The following is a 19,690-nucleotide window of genomic DNA, read 5'->3' on the forward strand; positions in this document are numbered from 1 at the left end:
AAATACATCGTTTTAATAAATACAAATCAGCAAAACTGTTTCAAGTGATAGGCATTATTCAATTAAAAGTATCAATGAATAAAACATTATCTTGACCAAGTGGATTATTCATTGAAATCATGGAGAATGACATTTAGTTTTATTTTCATCATGAATGACAGCGCACCGTGTATTTACAGACAAACGAAATCTGCAGAAGTCTCTTTACTGCGGAACTGAACTTAATAAAACAGAAACGAAATCAATGTGTCATACATACAAAACGGAACTGTTTTAATAGCTGAAACGATATCTAAACGTTTTGCTATGTTCTGTCTATGCAAACAGAACAGCAGTAGGCTACATAGGCTAATAAATCAACCGCGTCATCGTCACAACCATAGCCTTGTTTCCGCACGGAATAAAGTATTTTATTCTCGGAACATTTCGACTTTATTCTCCGACTTTATTTTTATTATTAATAAGAAATGAAGGGAGGGAGACATGTTTTCCACACTGTCTTTTACAGTTATTTATTTTGGTTTTTCAGTTGTTTTTCAGTGGTCACCATTTGCATGTTTTGAAAAAAAAAAAAAAAAACTACGTTCAGAAAGGAAGAAATGAAGGGAAGGAGAAATGTTTTTGTTAATCCCATACCGTCTTTTACAGTATATTCATTTTTTATAGTTTTTCAGTTGAATGGTGCATATTTTGCAATTAAATTTGTTAAAGAAAAATGAATGTGTGTCCTTTTCATGTCTTTTAGGTAATCAATTCCTGTGTACTTTGGAGTACTATTATTGCCACTTACTGACCTGTCTTGGTATGACTGTAGCATCTGCAGCATTTACTTCCAGTGATTGTACTAAGATGGGCTAATAAGGTCAATGTAGGCACTGAACATATTGAGAAGAAAATGCTGTGTTTTCTTGAATAATACTGAGGGCATAATGCAAATATGAAAATATCTAAAAAAGAGCCACTTGTCAATAATGATGATCAGGGTTATACATACTTAGGCTGTTTATATATTTGGGCCCAGGGGCCAACAAGTTGTGTTAAAAGTGCGTCGCATACATAGTACCCTCTCGGGGGGCAAGGAAAAAAAGTTCAGGCTCAGGAATTTTTTTCACTATCAGCCCTGTTAATGCCATAGAGTCTGTGTTCTGTGTGGAAAATGCAGGGAAGATGCAGATTTTCTGTGTCTCTACTCAGCTCTCCATGTGGCAACCACATTCCTCAGCGCAATAAACTTGTAACTGAAAACTTCCCAGGGGATGGGGACAGACTCCAGAGTGAGCTTAAAACTATTGGTTAACTAACCAATAATTGTGTCTGATTTGCCTCAGTCATTACACAAGTAATATAATGAATTCCAAGGATGAAGAAGTAAACTTAAAAAATATACTCAAATTTAACATTAGATACACTACAACTTCAGGATATTAAATAATGTATTTTTAAATATACTTTCAGTGCATTGTTACAATGATCATTTTCAGCACACTGTTAAAATATACCTCATATATTTTTATAAAGTGCAAATAAATACACTTAAAAAATAAACTGAACTTACACTTCAAGTATATTTTTCTATAGTATATTTTCTAAAAAATATATTTAAGTACAATTATTTTAAAGTGTGTTAAAAGTTGCATTGTGAAAATATGATACTAATATACTTTTTATATATTTAATGATAGTACATTTTTTGTTAGTATATTTGCAGTGTACTATAGAAAAAGGGAATATATTTAAAATACAATAAAGTATACTTTTTTTTCACTAGGGGTCCCAAACAGAAAACAGAACAAAAACAGACTGCCAGGCGTTGAATCTCGGCACACTGCAGCTGGAGAACAGAAGGGGTAGCAACAGTTCGTTCCCTGAAGGAGGTCCAGTACAGAACTGGCTCGGTAGTCGATCTGGAGTGTCTCAGGTAGAAGATGGAAAACACCCTGGCTGGTGGATGGAAGAGACCAGGCCTGACGACAGAAGTCTCAAACAGACGGACCACGAGTTCAGGTACGGGATCTGGTACTGGGACTGGGACTCAAACTGATAACACACACACAAACAACATTATAATAGTAGCAGAGAGATACTGTGGTAGCACGCCACACTAACAGTAGGAACAACCCGACACAGACACAAACAGCAGGGAGAAATAACCAGAGCAATCAACACAGACACAGAACAGGTGCGGACGCGAAAGCACAAACGCAGGCAGAAATGATGAGCAGCTGAAATGCATCAGCATAGACGAAGGAAAAAGACAGAAAACAAAGAAATAATCAAACCTGGCTCATGACACCATCCCTGTAGGTCCAGTCCAAATCAGATGTGTAGTGCTTTTATTAACTTCAAACTGCATACTCCTGTTTGAGAGTTAGGGCAAATTCTGCAAACACTGGTGAGAAATATATATATATATATATATATATATATATATATATATATTTACAGTACAGACCAAAAGTTTGGAACCACTAAGATTTTTAATGTTTTTAAAAGAAGTTTCGTCTGCTCACCAAGGCTACATTTATTTAATTAAAAATACAGTAAAAAACAGTAATATTGTGAAATATTATTACAATTTAAAATAACTGTTTTCTATTTGAATATATTTGACAAAGTAATTTATTCCTGTGATGGCAAAGCTGAATTTTCAGCATCATTACTCCAGTCTTCAGTGTCACATGATCCTTCAGAAATCATTCTAATATGCTGATCTGCTGCTCAAGAAACATTTAATGTGTACAGTTGTACAAAATATTTGTGTACAATATTTTTTTTCAGGATTATTTGATGAATAGAAAGTTCAAAAGAACAGTGTTTATCTGAAATCTAATCTTTTGTAATATTATAAATGTCTTTACTGCCACTTTTGATTGATTTAATGCATCCTTGCTGAATAAAAGTATTCATTTCTTTAATTTCTTTTCAAAAAAATAAAAATAAAAATTCTTACTGTCCCCAAACTTTTGAACGGTAGTGTATAATGCTACAGAAGCTTTGTATTTCAGATAAATGCTGTTCTTTTGAACTTTCTATTCATCAAGGAATCCTGAAAAAAAAAGTACACAACTGTTTTCAACATTGAAAATAATCATAAATGTTTCTTGAGCATCAAATCAGCATATTAGAATGATTTCTGAAGGATCATGTGACACTGAGGACTGGAGTAATGATGCTGAAAATTCAGCTTTGCATCACAGGAATAAATTACTTTGTCAAATATATTTAAATAGTACACAGTTCTTTTAAATTGTAATAATATTTCACAATATTACTGTTTTTTAATGTATTTTTAATTAAATAAATGTAGCCTTGGTGAGCAGACGAAACTTCTTTTAAAAACATTAAAAATTTTAGTGGTTCCAAACTTTTGGTCTGTACTGTATATATATTCTTGTGTGTTAAGGTTAATTCTGAGAATCAACCCTGATGGCACCAAATGCCAAAGTCACAGATCAGATGGAAATCTTGAGCGGTCCAAAAGAAACCAGTCTGAAGGTGTTTCTCATTAGTTGACAGAGCTTGTCAGCTTTGACTGCCAAAATTACTGAAATGAAACACAACAAAAGGCTCGAGCGGCTGGGATTTATTTTATAAATACATCACTGCCTGTAACAACTGAAAGAAACCTGTAAAAAAATTGTCTATGGACTAATATCTATTTTGGTATACTTGTTTTTTTGTCCTGGAAACAGCTGTGCTGCTGAATGAAAGTGAAAGCCATGATACAGAGCCTGATCTGATGATTCACAGAACAGAAAGTTTGAAAAACAGTTTTGAAGCGTTGAAATGTCTTAAAAAAAGTATTTTTAATTAATCTTAGTTGAATTCACTTCATAAGACATTTGAGTATTTTAATGCAAATGCATGTAAGACTGGATTTTCCTATACAAAAACTGAGATCAAGTGCCCTGCAATAAAAATGAATCTGGAGAGAAGATCTCAAAGAAATAGCATATGACAACACCTTGCCCTAAACTCTCCGCACACATCTACAGTAGCCAGAAACCCCATGCAGTGATGGATCAGTGTCTTAAAACACTAACCCACCACTGTGTGTATATGCACTTCTTACTCTTAGAGTCATCTTTGAGCAACTGATGTTATGTATTTATGATTTCTGAATTAGCTTCTAATTGGTTATATGTGTAAGTGACATGATACACTTTTACCTGACAAATAAAATGTTATATTTGATTTACTCTGGATTCTTGTGATATCATTATTACCAGTAAATTATAGGATGGCTAATGCACCTTAAATCGGTGTCAAGGGTAGAACAAACTGAAGCCACATGAATTAAGGAGTAAAATACACTTTTGTTCGATTGAGCAGTAGGCAACCGACTAAAGGTTTAGCTAACATATTACACCCTCTGATGAAGATCAGACTGGCGAGTTTATGTCCGTGAGTTTACCGCAAACCCGGGGTGAGTATCTCTGTGTGGCATCGGGTCCCTGATGAACCAATAATTGAAAGTACAGGATACCCAGAATAATCAAATAATTATCTAAATTAATACATGACCAATGATTAATTCCTTAATTAGAAACTTGATCTAAGAGTAATAATCATTTAATTGGAGTCAGATTAAATGAGCAGTTGAGTGAACTTCACAGGAGCGCTAAAAAGTCATACACACGTTAAACCTTATTTATTTATTTATTTATTTGTTTATTTATTTATTTGTTCATTCATTCATTCATCAAACAGTAATCTACTACTTGAACTTATTAAGGTGTTCTGGGATGCTTGATTTTATTGTGCAATTGAAAAATTAAACCTTGTGGTGTGTGTATCGTTCTTCAAGGAAACCATGAAAAGACAATAGACCTATAGTTTCAGCAACATTTTAGCATTTGTCACCAACCAGAAAACCAGACAATGTTAGTCAGAACAGGTAAGCATAAGCTAAGACATGTATCATCACAAGGTATAAAGGACGAGCACAACAAGCTGAACTCATTGTAGACAATAGCTGAAGGTTGCTCTGCTGTTACACAAAGTGCCTGTCATTCATTTACAGACGACTGCACAAAATATGCATTCTAATGAAAACATTATAAACTGTTACCTAGAAGTAAACAACTGTTTAGGCAAGTCATGCACGAGGCTGAGAATATAGTTAACTAAACATCCACATGGGTTCACAAAATATGCTACGCAAATTTATTCCTTTTGAAAAAGTCACCAAAACCACCCGCGAGAAGGTGGAGGAGGTGGAGGAGGTGGAGGAGGTAAAACACAAAAAAAGAGAACAATACAAACCACCACCACACACCGTAACACTGTTCTCAGTCTGTCTTTTTCTGTCTTCAACTCGATCTTAAGTTGATCTTTTTCTGTTTTTACTTTTTCTGTTTCTTCCTTCATTTCCTCTTTTTCATGTTTAAAAGTCTCTCGATCTCGTCTCATCTTATCTTGTATCTCTGTCTCATGTTTCTCATGTTCTTCTTCTCTTCTCTTTCTCTCTTTGTCATGATTCTGTCGTTCTTGATCCATCTTCATCTTCATTCTCTCTTTCTCTTCTTCTTGTTTCTTCATCATTCCTTCTCTTTCTCTGTTCATTTTCTCCATCAGAATCCTTATCTTGTTTTCTTCTTCTTCATGTTTAGATTGAAGATCTTCTTTCTCTCTTTTCATTCTCTCTCTTTCTTCATTTATTTTCTGGTTAAATTCATCACAAACTCTCTGTTCTTTCTCTCTTCTTTTCTCATCCTCTTCTTCTCTTCTTGTCTTTTCCTTTTGTTTCTGTTTCTCCCATTTATCTCGTTCTCTCTTCATCTCCTCACGCATCTTTTCCTTACTCTCCTCCTTCTCTTTCATTAGTGTTTTATATTGCTCTTCTCTCTCTCTCTTGATTATCTCTTTTTCTTGCCTAATGTCCTCTATTTCATTTTTAAATATCTCTTGTTCTCTCTTAATTTGATGGATTTCTCTCTCTTTCTCTTGTATTTGTGTTTTATATTGTTCTTCTTTTTCTATATATTTTTCTCTTTTCTTCCTCTCATTCTCTATTCTGTTTAGAAGTCTGTCTATTTCTGTGTCGTGTTTGATCTGACATTTTTCTTTTTCTGTTTTTACTCTCTCTTTTTCATGCTTTAGTTGCTCAATTTTATTTTTATATTTCTCTCGTTCTCTCTTCATCTCTTCTTCATGTTTCTTCATCTCCTCTTCTCTTTCTCTGACTCTGTCCATCAGGATCTTGATCTGTTGTTCTTGTTTTTCTCTCTCCATCTCTCTGAACATCTTACATGAGTAGAAACTCCCTCCGTTCGCTGTCACCATGTTGTCTATCTTCTCCAGTAGATCAGACACCTGTGTTCGGTCTCCAGTCTGATTATTATTGAACACATGGAATCTGTTTCCACACGCTTCAATCAGATTCATCAAAGGAGATCCAGGTTTTCCCAAACACTGTTCAATGGTGTTGTTCTTCAGATAATCTCCTCTGGTGAAGAGCACCATGGTGTACTTTAGAGATTTCTCACCGAATGTCTCTTGGATGATCTTCACTGATGTTGCTTCTTCTTGAGTGAATCGTTGTCCTAAATTGAGCACAATGATGAACACATGTGGTCCAGGCAGGATCATGGAAATGCAGTTGCTGATTTCTCTCTGGATATCCTGATTAGAAAGTTTACTAGGCGACTAGCCTAGTAAACACTGCACATTCGGTTCCGGTTGTAGAAGCCACGCAGCAGGCTAACTGGGTGACTGTGAGGCGGCATAGTGGCAAGAACAAACACCACTCTTCCGTTCCGATTAGAACATCAAACAGGTTCTCCCCACTCAGTGACGCACCCACTGAGAATCCTGTTGAAAGTGCCCTAGTTATTGGCGATTCTATTACACGGAACGTGAAAATAGAGACACCAGCCACCATAGTCACATGTTTGCCGGGGGCCAGAGCACCTGACATCAAAGCAAATTTAAAAGTGCTGGCTAATGCTAAACGTAAATATTCTAAAATCATTATCCACGTCGGCACAAATGATGTTCGACTTCGCCAGTCGGAGATCACTAAAATTAACATTAAAGAGGTGTGTGAACTCGCAAATTCAATGTCAGCAGAAGTAATTTGTTCTGGCCCTCTTCCTGTTCGTCGGAGTGATGAGATAGTTAGCAGGTTATCATCACTCAATGGCTGGCTGTCTAAGTGGTGTCCGCAGAATAATATAGGTTTCATAGACAATTGGAAAAGCTTTTGGGGCAGACCTGATCTGTTGAAAAGAGATGGTATTCATCCCTCCCGGGATGGTGCTGCTCTTCTATCTAGAAATTTGGCAAATAGTCTTAGAGCTAAACCATGACAAACCAGGGCCCAGATCAGGACGCAGACAAACTGGCTAAACCGACCGTCTGCTAGCTGCCTCACGTCACAGAACTCAAATAATTCACAGCACATAGAAACTCTTTCACCTAGATATTATCACATAGAGACTGTGTCTGTACCTCGAACTAGTAAATACAAAAAATTTCCGAAACCTTTTAAGGGTAAAAATTTAATTGATGTTCAAAAAATGAAAATCACAGATAAATTAGATAAACAAATGATAAAGCTTGGGCTACTGAATATTAGATCTATTTCTTCAAAAGCACTTATTGTAAATGAAATTATCACAGAAAATAAACTAGACTTGCTGTGTTTGACAGAAACCTGGCTAAAACCAGACGATTACATTATTTTAAATGAGTCTAGTCCTCAAGGTTATGACTATCGACACAATCCTCGACAGAAAGGCAAAGGGGGAGGTGTTGCTGTAATTTATAGTAATATATTCAGAATCATTCAAAAGAATTTCAAATATAACTCCTTTGAAGTGATGGTGCTTTATGTAACATTATGTAAGTTGACATTTGTGCTGGCTACTGTATACAGGCCACCAGGGCACCATACTGACTTTATCAAAGAATTTGCTGATTTTCTATCAGAGTTAGTACTGGCTGCGGATAAAGTCCTTGTTGTTGGTGATTTTAATATCCATGTAGATAATAATAAAGACGCATTTGGATTGGCATTTGCAGACATTTTAAACTCTATTGGAGTTAGACAACACGTGTCAGGACCCACTCATTGTCGTAATCATACCTTAGATCTAATACTGTCGCATGGAATTGATATTGATGCTGTTGAAATTCTACAGCAGAGCGATGATATATCAGATCATTATTTAGTGTCGTGTATAATACAGTTAGCCAAGGCTACAAAACCACCACCCAGCCATAAATATGGTAGAACCATCACGTCTACCACTAAAGATTGCTTTATAAATAATCTCCCCGAGCAGTTTCATCGCCTTAGTATACCTGACAACTTAGAAGAACTCGATGCTGCAACAGAAACTATTGGCTCTCTCTTTTCCAGCACATTAGATGCAGTCGCTCCTTTACGTCTAAAGAAGATTAGGGAAACTAATCCAACGCCGTGGTATGATGAGCACACTCGGGCTCTAAAACGAGCTGTGAGAAAAGCTGAACGTAGTTGGAAGAAAACAAAACTAGAAGTTTTTCGCCTTTCGTGGAAAGAAAAAATGATTAAGTACAGAACGGCTATAAGAAATGCTAGATCTACTTATTTTTCAAATCTCTTAATAGAAAACAAACATAATCCTAGGTACTTATTTGACACAGTGGCTAAATTAACTAGAAACAGAGATTCAACTGCTGACATTTCCAAAGAGCACAGCAGTAATGACTTTATGAACTTCTTTACTTGCAAGATTGACAATATTAGAGAGAAAATTATAAACATGCAACCGTCTACAGTTTCGCTTCAGACAGTGCACTGTAGTGTCCCTGAGGTAAAACTAGAATCATTCGCCGCTATAGGAGAGGAAGAATTATCTAAACTTATCAAATCATCAAAATCAACAACATGTATGTTAGACCCAATGCCGACTAAACTACTGAAAGAAATGCTTCCAGAGGTCGTAGGTCCACTTCTTGATATAATTAATTCATCGTTAACACTAGGATACGTGCCAAAAACTTTTAAGCAGGCTATTATTAAACCTCTTATTAAAAAACCTCAACTAGATCCGAGAGATTTAGTAAATTACAGGCCAATCTCGAATCTACCTTTTCTGTCAAAGATACTAGAAAAGGCAGTTTCAACACAACTGTGCTCCTTTTTAGAAAGAAATGGAATCTGTGAGGATTTCCAGTCAGGATTTAGACCATACCATAGTACTGAGACTGCTCTCGTTAGAGTTACAAACGATCTACTCTTATCATCCGATCGTGGCTGTATTTCTCTATTAGTGTTATTAGATCTCAGTGCTGCTTTTGACACTATCGATCACAACATTCTTTTAAAAAGACTTGAAAACTATATTGGCATTAGTGGAATTGCTTTGGCATGGTTCAAATCTTACTTATCTGACCGTTATCAGTCTGTAGTAGTTAATGAAGAGATGTCGTATCGATCACAAGTTCAATATGGAGTACCACAAGGCTCAGTACTAGGACCGTTGCTTTTCACTCTGTACATGCTGCCCTTAGGAGAGATAATTAGGAAGCATGGTGTTAGTTTTCACTGCTACGCTGACGATACTCAGCTCTATATTTCCTCGCGCCCTGGCGAAACCTACAAATTCACAAAACTAACAGAATGCATAGCTGACATTAAAAACTGGATGACAAGAAATTTCTTATTATTAAATTCAGAAAAAACTGATATCCTAATCTTTGGACCAAAAACTTCCTCACGAAAAAACCTTGAATACTCTCTAACACTTGACGGGTGCTCCATTAAATCTTCGTCCTCAGTTAGGAACCTGGGTGTGCTCTTTGATACCAATCTTTCATTTGAAAGTCATGTTTCTAGTATCTGTAAAACCGCCTTCTTCCATCTAAAAAATATATCTAAATTACGACATATGCTCTCAATGACAAATGCGGAACAGTTGGTTCATGCATTCATGACCTCAAGACTAGATTACTGTAACGCTCTACTGGGTGGTTGTTCTGCTCGGCTTTTAAACAGACTACAGTTGGTCCAAAATGCGGCAGCTAGAGTTCTTACTAGAACCAGAAAGTATGACCATATTAGCCCAGTTCTGTCAACATTACATTGGCTCCCTATTAAACATCGTATAGACTTTAAAATCTTGCTACTTACTTATAAAGCTCTAAATGGTTTAGCTCCCCAATATCTAAGCGAGCTCTTGGTGCATTATAGTCCTTCACGTCTATTGCGATCTCAGAATTCAGGCCAGTTGATAATACCCAGAATATCAAAATCAACTGAAGGTGGCAGATCCTTTTCCTATTTAGCACCTAAACTCTGGAACAATCTTCCTAGCATTGTTCGGGAAGCAGACACACTCTGTCAGTTTAAATCTAGACTAAAAACACATCTCTTTGCTCTTGCATACACATAACACATTATCAGTACATTAACATTTTTCAAATCCGTTAAAGGATTGTTACGCTGCAATAATTAGGTCGGCCGGAACCGAGAACATTTCCTATAACACTAGATATACCTGTACATCAGAATAAGAATGGCATCTACGCTAATATCAGTCTCTCTGCTTATCCTGAGGTTTGCCGGGTGCTGGATCCAGGCCGTATCCAGATCAGATGGAGAACCTGTGTCTGGACCTGACTACAACGTAGCCCAGGAGACAATGGGCCTACAGATCCAGTTCTGGCTGCATCTATAATTCAGATTTTTAAATCTCCGTATCCGCTTACATATATTTATATATAATCTATTTTTAATCTCTATAATAAAAATGTATAATTCAGATTTTGATCTCCATATCCATTTACATATATTATATATATCTTCCAAGGGGTTTTTTCCCTCCTAGGACTTTTTTCCCAGTGCTAGCACGCTGGGTTTTTCTCCTAGGGGGTTTTTTCCACCCCTGGGAGTCAGCCGACATTGGCTTAATGTAGCACCATCTTGTATATGTTACATATTACCACGCTTGCTTGTACAGCTTATTTTTAACCATTTCTCTTTTTTCTGTGCTCCTAATATGTAAAGCTGCTTTGAAACAATTACAAATTGTAAAAAGCGCTATATAAATAAATTTGACTTGACTTGACTTCAATGTCAAACAGTCCTGGAGTGTCGATCACAGTAACGTGTCGGCCGTTGATTTCAGATGTTTCTCTCTGACTCTCTTTAGTCACTGATTCTTGAGATGTTTTTGCTGTAAATGCGTCTCTTCCTAAGATTGTGTTTCCAGTTGCACTTTTCCCAACTCCGGTTTTTCCCAGCAGCACAATCCTCACTTCATCTGTTTTTTCTCTTGAACCTGAAAATTAAAAACAGGACAAATCAAACTGAAATTTAAGAAAACATCTTTATTAATTCAAGTGACTCAGAAACCAACAGGGGGATTGGGGTACAATACGTAATTTTCACCCGTTTCCTTATTTTGATTAATAAAATATAATCTTTGTTATATTTATAAGACTGATTGCCGGACTGTCTGGACCAAGAGAGGGATATTCATTGAGAAAACTAAGGAAATTAAAGTTTTTTTCACAAGATGTAATATAAGTCCTAGTTGTCCCCTGAATGTGTCTGTGAAGTTTCAGCTCAAAATACCCCATAGATTTTTTTTTAATTAATTTTTTTAACTGTCTATTTTGGGGCATCATTAACTATGCACCGATTCAGGGGCTGCGGCCCCTTTAAATCTCACCCTGCCCATCGAGCTCGCGACTGTAATACAGTGCAAAAAACAAAGTTCACACAGCTAATATAACCCTCAAATGGATCTTTACAAGATGTTTGTCATGCATACTGCATGCATGCATCAAATCATGTGCGTATAGCATTTATTTGGATGTTTACATTTGATTCTGAATGAGTTTGAGGCTGTGCTCCGTGGCTAAAGCTAACATTACACACTGTTGGAGAGATTTATAAAGAATGAAGTTGTGTTTATGAATTATACAGACTGCAAGTGTTTAATAATGAAAATAACGACTGATCTTGTCTCCGTGAATACAGTAAGAAACGATGGTAACTTTAACCACATTTAACAGTACATTAGCAACATGCTAACGAAACATTTAGAAATTCAATTTACAAATATCACTAAAAATATCATGATATCATGGATCATGTCAGTTATTATTGCTCCATCTGCCATTTTTCGCTATTGTTCTTGCTTGCTTACCTAGTCTGATGATTCAGCTGTGCACAGATTCAGACGTTAATACTGGCTGCCCTTGTTTAATGCCTTGAACATATGCTGGCATTATGCAAATATTGGGGTCATACATATTAATGATCTCGACTGTTACATAACAGTCGGTGTTATGTTGAGATTCGCTTGTTTTCCAGAGGTCTTTTAAACAAATGAGATTTACATAAGAAAAAGGAAACAATGGTGTTTGAAACTCAATGTATGTCTTTTCCTTGTACTGAACTCTTGTTATTCAACTATGCCGAGGTAAATTCAATTTTTGATTCTAGGGCACCTTTAACATTTGGACTCTCTCTTGCGAAATTAGCATCCCCATCCGAGACACAATCACACTGAGTCAATCACACCTCAGTATTGCCTTAATCTACATTTCCTTTCCTTCTCCCCCTCTTCCCCCATTTCTTCTCTCCACATGCAGAGATGACCTGAAATTCACCCAAAATCTATATGGTTTAATGTGAACAGTTATCATACAACATTATTCATGTTTGGTATCATTTGAAATGTCTCAGTGCGACTGGTACAAAGGTCTTATTCCCACAGAAGTAAACCAGAAGGTAATAAAGGTTTTAAGATTTTAGAGATATGTTGCTCTCTGTAATGGGTGTGTCCACCTTCACAGGGTCTTTAATGCAAATGGCCTTCTGTAAACTACTCAGTCTAGGACCCTGATTAATGCAAATTCCCATTGTGAACTCATGTTTCCATTTGAAAGAAGTTTCTGTCTTGGTCTGGGTATTTAAAGAGATGTTGCAGGAGGCTCCGGGCTCGATCCTGTAATCTTTTACTCTGTTTCTGAGCAGTTGTTGTTTGTATTGATCATCTTTGAATTGATTATATGATTGACATGATATATTTACCTGACTCAAATTTACCTGGTCTTAACCTCTGATTATGGTGAGATTATTCTCAATAATTGTCTGTGGGTAAACCACTGCATGATTATGTAAAGTTACCACTAGAAGAAGCTAAAATGGTCAGCCTGATTTTATGGTAATGGTCATGGCTTATAGTTAAAAGTAATCTTACCTTAATTCGGTGTGTCCAGATATGGGGACTAAATAAACATATTCTAGAATGAGAAGTCGGTATGGCCTCTAGAATATCGCCTCTGTCTAATGACCAAGACTGACGAGATTGTGTATATGAGATCGTATACCCGGCCGGTACGAGACTCATAGCATTATAGGAATCCAAATAAATGAGTACAATAAGAGTAAAGAGTTAAATAGAATAATTAAATGTCTAGATAAATTATCATATAAATGGTCAATAATCAGTTGACATTCTAAACTAAATTTGAGGTCATAATAAAATGGAGTCAGATAAAAGTTTACTTGGAATTAAACAACTTTGCTACACTGAAAAGACCAAACGCGCAAGAAAACTTCCCCGTCCAATTGGAAAACCGCGATTGTAGCCTATTTCCTTTTCCATACCTAAAACAGCTTAATACATTTTAGCACAACTTACCTCAAGCCTCTAGTAAGATGATAGTTGGGTTCAGCCAGATATTAAAGACATTTTATAAATTATCAATTTAATTAATCCTAACATCACAGGTTATGTAACACGGTTCCCTGAGAAGAAGAACAACATGCTGTGCCATGGTTTTGACGAAATGGGAATGCACCACGTGAACCATGTCTGAAATATGTTTAATTACATGCCATCCTGATTGGCTAAAGCAGTCGGATGATGTCACAGACACACAGGCAGGCTATAAAATGTGCCTGAAGAAAACATCATCACCTTCAGATTGTCTAAAGGAAGACACACAGGCATGCTGTGTGAATCATGACTCAGCTTTGTTCCCCCTTCAGCGAGCCAGATTACAATTGTATTACTGAAAGACTTTCACTGCCAAACCTCTATGGATTATCCAGAGTAATCTTTTGGGGCCACTGAGAGAGAAGGGTGCCATATCGCCTCCCTCAACTATTTTCTACCAAATGGACCTTATCAGTTGGTTGCCATTATTACAGCTCTAGCAAGTAGTGCAGAGAGAGTGAGAGTGGGCCACTAATGGGGACTATGTCCACTTTTTATGCTCTGACATTCCATTAATCCTAGCAAACATTAGGAAATGTGTTAACATAGTTTCCTTTGTCCACACCATCACCTGCAGGTCCAAACTGAAGGGTCGACAGATAAAGGAATAAGACACAAGTTGTGGTAAAGCCCATTCTCCTCTTCTGTTCTGCCCATTCATATGTGAATACATGTGGAAACTGTTGCAACCTTCATATCGAAGGGGGCAACAGATGGGAAAGCAGGACACAACTAGCTGTCATGCTCATCCCCTTTGTGAACAGTCCATTCTCCTCACCATTGTCATAAGGGAAGTGCAATAATAATGTTTCCAACTCCATGTATATCCATAGGAATGTGAAACTTCCTCCGTACTCCCAAGTATTGCAAGGGCAACAGATGAGGATGTGGGACGCAAGTGGCGATATCACCCACCAACCTTGTCTGTACTAGCAAATTCAAAATTCAAAATTATGCACCTCTGAACTGTCAGTACTAAAAGGAGGTGACCAATGGAGGTGTGAGATGTGAGTGGCGCCACATCACTACTACCTCTGTACCTCCTGTACTGGGAGAGGCCGACAGATGAAGAAGCAGGATACAAGTGGATGGTATTACCCGCTCTCCTTTCCTATGACAGCCCCTTCGCAAGAGAGCACCTTGTCTCCACCTCCACTGGAGGTCTCTGACTATGGCTTGAATGTCTCTGACTACGGCTAGTAATCTACTTCGCAAATGCCACAGTCATCTTCTTCTGGCCATCTCTTCATCTTCTTCAATTGTACCTGCAATCACTCACATTATCAACACCTCTCTTCACACTGGTACCTTTTCCACAGCATTTAAGCAGACTTAGATAACCCCTCTAAGAAACCCACTGTAAATCCAGCACTTCTAGAAAATTACAGGCTGGTATATCTTCTTCTATTCATTGCAAAAACAAGTCATGAACAACCAAGTCCCTACCTTTATTACACAGAACAACCTCCTGAACAACAACCAGTCTGGCTTCAAAAGCTGCCACTCAACTTAGACTCTCGGTTACTGAAGCCCTGAGACTGGCACAAGCAACATCCAAATCATCAGTACTCATCTCACTGGATATGTCAACCCTCAAGGTTGTCTAAGTTACAACATCTAGCTAACGGGGTGCCTCAGAGCTCAGTGCTTGGGCCACTTCTCTTCTCAATCTACATGTCATAACATAACACAACTCTTCCTTTCATCAACTAGATGATCCGATGGGAGCTGCTTGCATCTCAGTCTCCCTGACAGACATTTCTGGCTGGATGAAGGACCATCACCTTCAACTCAACCTTGCTAAGACAGAACTGCTTGTGGTCTGTGCCAACCCAACATTTCATTACAATTTCTCCATTCAGCTAGATTTTTCTGCCATAACTCCTTCCAGGACAGCCAGGAACTTTGTAGTTGTGATTGATGATCACTTAAATTTCACAGATCTAAAAATGTCTAATCCTGCAGATTTAACTTATTCAACATTGGGCAGATTAGACCCTTCCTATCAGAGCAGGCCACACAACTCCTTGTCCGCTCCTTGTTCTATCCAGACTGGACTATTGTAATGCTCTCTTGGCAGGCCTTCTAGCATGCACTGTCAAACCTCTGCATCTGATCCAGAACGCCGCAGTAAGACTGGTCTTTAATGAGCCGAAGAAAGCGTATATGTCACACCTCTCTTCATAAACTTGCTTTGGTTGCTAATTGTCACTCGCTCATTTAAGGCACTGATGTTTGCCTACAAAACAACCACTGGCTCGGCACCCCTATACCTGTGTTCATTACTTCAGACATACATGCCCTCAAGACGCTTGGAAGTGAATGGTGACTTGTGGAGCCATCCCAAAGAGGCACAAAATCACTTTCATGGACCTTTACCTGGACTGTTTCAAGCTGTTGGAATGACCTGCCTATCTCAACCTGAGCTGCTGAATCTTTAGTTATTTAGTTATTTAGTTACTGCTGAAGACGCATTTTTTTTGTCAACACTTGACCCATTAATACTAACATACAATACTATTTTCTTTTCTTTTTTTTCTTTCTTTAAAAAAAAAAAAAAAAAAAAAAACTGGCGGTGTGTGCTATGCTAGACTAATTGGGACTAGTCACAGCATATTGTTGCTCTATTGTTGGCTTGATTACAGTATATGAACCGAGAAGGACTCTTAGATCTTCTGATTCTTTTCTTCTAAAGGTACCTCATGGTAGAACTAAAAAAATTGGTGATGCTGCTTTTAGCTGTTATGCTCCTCACCTCTGGAATAACCTTCCAGAGAACATAAGATGTGCTGAAAACATTAATAGCTTTAAATCTAAATTAAAAACATATCTTTTTAGTCTGGCCTTCCTGTAAAATCTTATAAACCTTTTTATATTTTGTGTTTACTTTATTTATAATGTTATATTCTATTTTTCATATTTTGATTTTTATAAATTTTATTATTTTTATGTATCTTAATGGTCTATTTTACTTTTTAATTGTTCTTTTTAATTGTATTAATTGCTGTATCCTTGTTCTTATCCTTGTATTCCTTGTTAAGCACTTTGAATTGCATTAATTTGTTTAGAAAAGTGCTATATAAATAAAATGTGCTTGCTTGCTATTGCTGTCTATTGCACACTACAAAATACAAATAAAACACTACTATAAAATAAAAATAAAAAACTGCTGTAGAATTTAAATGTAAAATTCAATTTGTTTTGTCATTTTTCTAGCTCTAATGATTAAGACATAAACTGATTTTCTGATTACCTTGTGACAGTAAATGCGTTTCTAGTGAATAAATTTTCTTCTTCATCTCTTCATATTTCTTCAGTTTTTTCATCTGCGCCTCCAGAAATGTCTCTGTGGAGAAAAACTCTCCTCTGTTTTCTTCCAGCATCTTCTCAATGTTCTCCATCAATGTGGACACTTGTGTGTTGGGACCAAAGAAATGATGTCGACCTCCAAATCTCTCAATGACAGACTGTGTTTCTGCATCGAGTTCTGCTGTCTGATGCTCTGAACTCTGCATTATGAGGATCATCATGTGTTTGTTGATTCTGGAGCTGAAGAGCCTCTGGATCTCCTCCATTTCTGCTTTATCTTCATTATTGAGTGGAGCATCAGGAATAATGAGGAGGAAAACATGAACTCCAGGATGACAGAGAGACACACAGCAGAGAGTCTGACGCATCACTTCCTCCTCTGAGAGACGAGTGTTGAACAGAGCTGGAAGATCCACCAGACTGATCTGACGTCCATGAAGCTCCACGCCTCTCAGGATCTGCTCTGATATGGAGGATTTTAATGTCCCGTCACTCCCGCACACAACCAGATTCAGCTTCACACCCTCTGAAACTGATAATAAAAGAACACGTAAAAACCTTATTATTGTCCCATCACTCTCACCACACTGAATAGCTGTTCATTTATCATTAGAAACATCAAATATTTTCACACTCACATCCTTCTGTGGCTTGTTTCTTCATTGTGAAATACTGTGAAGCTTCTTCTTTAGCACAATCCAGATGTCGTCCATCATTTATTTTCACAATGTCCTCAAACGTCTGCAGAAGATCATCAGAAGAGCTGCTTCTCTGAAGACTGAAGTGTCTGTAGAAGCATTTCTGAATGATCTTCTGTAGGATGTCATTGGTTTCAGTGGGCTCTTGTGTGGTGAGCACCATGGTGTGTTGATAAACCTTCTCAGAGAAAGAGTCCAGCACCTTCTCCACACACTCTTGATCTTCTGCTAAACACTGATCATGTTTGAGGAGCAGAACGATCACATGAGGTCCTGGATCAGACAGATTCACACACTCTCTCACCGTCTGTGTGATCTGATGATCTGAGATGTTTGTCTGGAGCAGCTGAGGACTGTTGATGACCATCACATGTCTGTCCTTCAATCTTCCTCCGACTCTCTCTACAACATCTGGAGGAGCTTCACTGTCAAACGCTGCTCGTCCCAACAGGAAGTTTCCCACTCCACTGTTTTCTGACACACTCTTCCCCAGAAGGATGATCCTCACTGCAAAGAGTCAAATCAGACATTCAGAGCACAGAGAGTGTAACATGTAAACATATATGACCAAAAAAACATAAGTTGAATGTATCACTTCTGCTTTTTGCTCAAAATTTCCATACATTAGGGGATGTGCGGGGCACAAACTAAAGTGGATATATTCCACACATGCTAGCATGAAGAAACCTAACATATTTAGTAGTTGCCATATTGACAATATAAAGGGAAAAAAATGCACAACAATTCAGTAATCTTTTACAGCTATTGTTAAATAAATATCCAATGTATTACTTAAGCTATATATATATATATATATATATATATATATATATATATATATATATATATATATATATAAAATGTATTTAAAATGAGACAAAACTGATATTATTTTAATCTCCAATCTGTTGTTTAGCAGTTAGGGTAGTTCTTTAATGCTTCACTAACTATCAGAAGACACTAACCAGGTTTAAAGTCCAGTTGCACAGATAGGGTTTGTTGTAACACTGCGTTACAATGTGCCCCGCTAGCACTATGCTGTTCTATACAGTTACCAATATAATTGGCATAATTAACTTTTAAGAATTTCTGTTGATAAACTATGGAAAAAAACAGTGAATAAAGACTGAGAGGAAGAACCTGAACATCCAGAAAAAAAATATTTCAAGAAATGTTCAGCATTTGTTCTGGCTCGTCCATGTTCTTTGAGAGCTGTTTGTCAAATTATTTAAATTTGAATAAAAAAAAAAATGCTATTATTTTATATGAAAAAAATAATTATTATCTTTTATTGATAAAATATTTTAGTTTGTCATGTATATTTTTTAATCAGATAACATTTTAAGCTGTCATATGGTCATGTTACAATGTGCTCCACCTATGGGGCATGTTGTCACATTTCACTTCCCTTCTTTCTGGATAAATAAAGAAAAAAGTATACACTGTATTAATGAAACAAAGCCACATATTTGTACCAGACATGTGTGAAATTAATGTGGAAGAAAATAAATTCTCTGAACCCTAAGTAGATTTACACAAACTGAGAAAGTCAAAAAGCGTTAGGTTGTGCCCCGCTCTCCCCTATTCATCAATTCAAGTATTTGTTCATCTTTATAAAGACTTACTCTTAGGAGGTTCGTCTTTGCTCCATCTTTTCCTGCGATGAGCAGCAATTACTGTATGAAACAAAAGTCTGACATTTATATTTGACTCCCATCACAGTAACAAACCAATATATATTAAAAAAAAAAAAAAAAAAAAAAAAAAAAACATCTGTGAAATATTTTTACAATATGAAATGTGAAAGTTAGAGATGCCGAGGAGTTTAGAAAATAGAGTCAGTTTAGAGTCTTCTGTGTTGTTGAGGAAATTTTGCTATTATCAATATCCTCTGAATATTAATGAAGAAACATACAATCTAATATATTTAGCTGCCCTCATTTGGTCAACATCATTTGA

The 19,690-nt window shown here is 36.9% G+C and overlaps 1 protein-coding gene across 1 annotated transcript; it reads right to left on the bottom strand.

Moving 5' to 3' along the window:
• Positions 1–1,914: 1,914 nt before the first annotated feature.
• LOC125260904 (GTPase IMAP family member 8-like) lies at positions 1,915–19,403 on the bottom strand. The gene is made up of 7 exons (XM_048179408.1): positions 19,357–19,403; positions 17,672–18,238; positions 16,978–17,565; positions 11,054–11,270; positions 6,082–6,640; positions 5,266–5,664; positions 1,915–2,037 (listed from the first exon to the last, which is right to left on the bottom strand). Coding segments are annotated over exons 1-7 (2,454 nt in total). The 5' UTR covers positions 19,358–19,403.
• Positions 19,404–19,690: the final 287 nt, after the last annotated feature.

This window comes from Megalobrama amblycephala, unplaced genomic scaffold, assembly GCF_018812025.1.
Source record: "Megalobrama amblycephala isolate DHTTF-2021 unplaced genomic scaffold, ASM1881202v1 scaffold199, whole genome shotgun sequence".
In the NCBI taxonomy this organism is placed as follows: Eukaryota; Metazoa; Chordata; class Actinopteri; order Cypriniformes; family Xenocyprididae; genus Megalobrama; species Megalobrama amblycephala.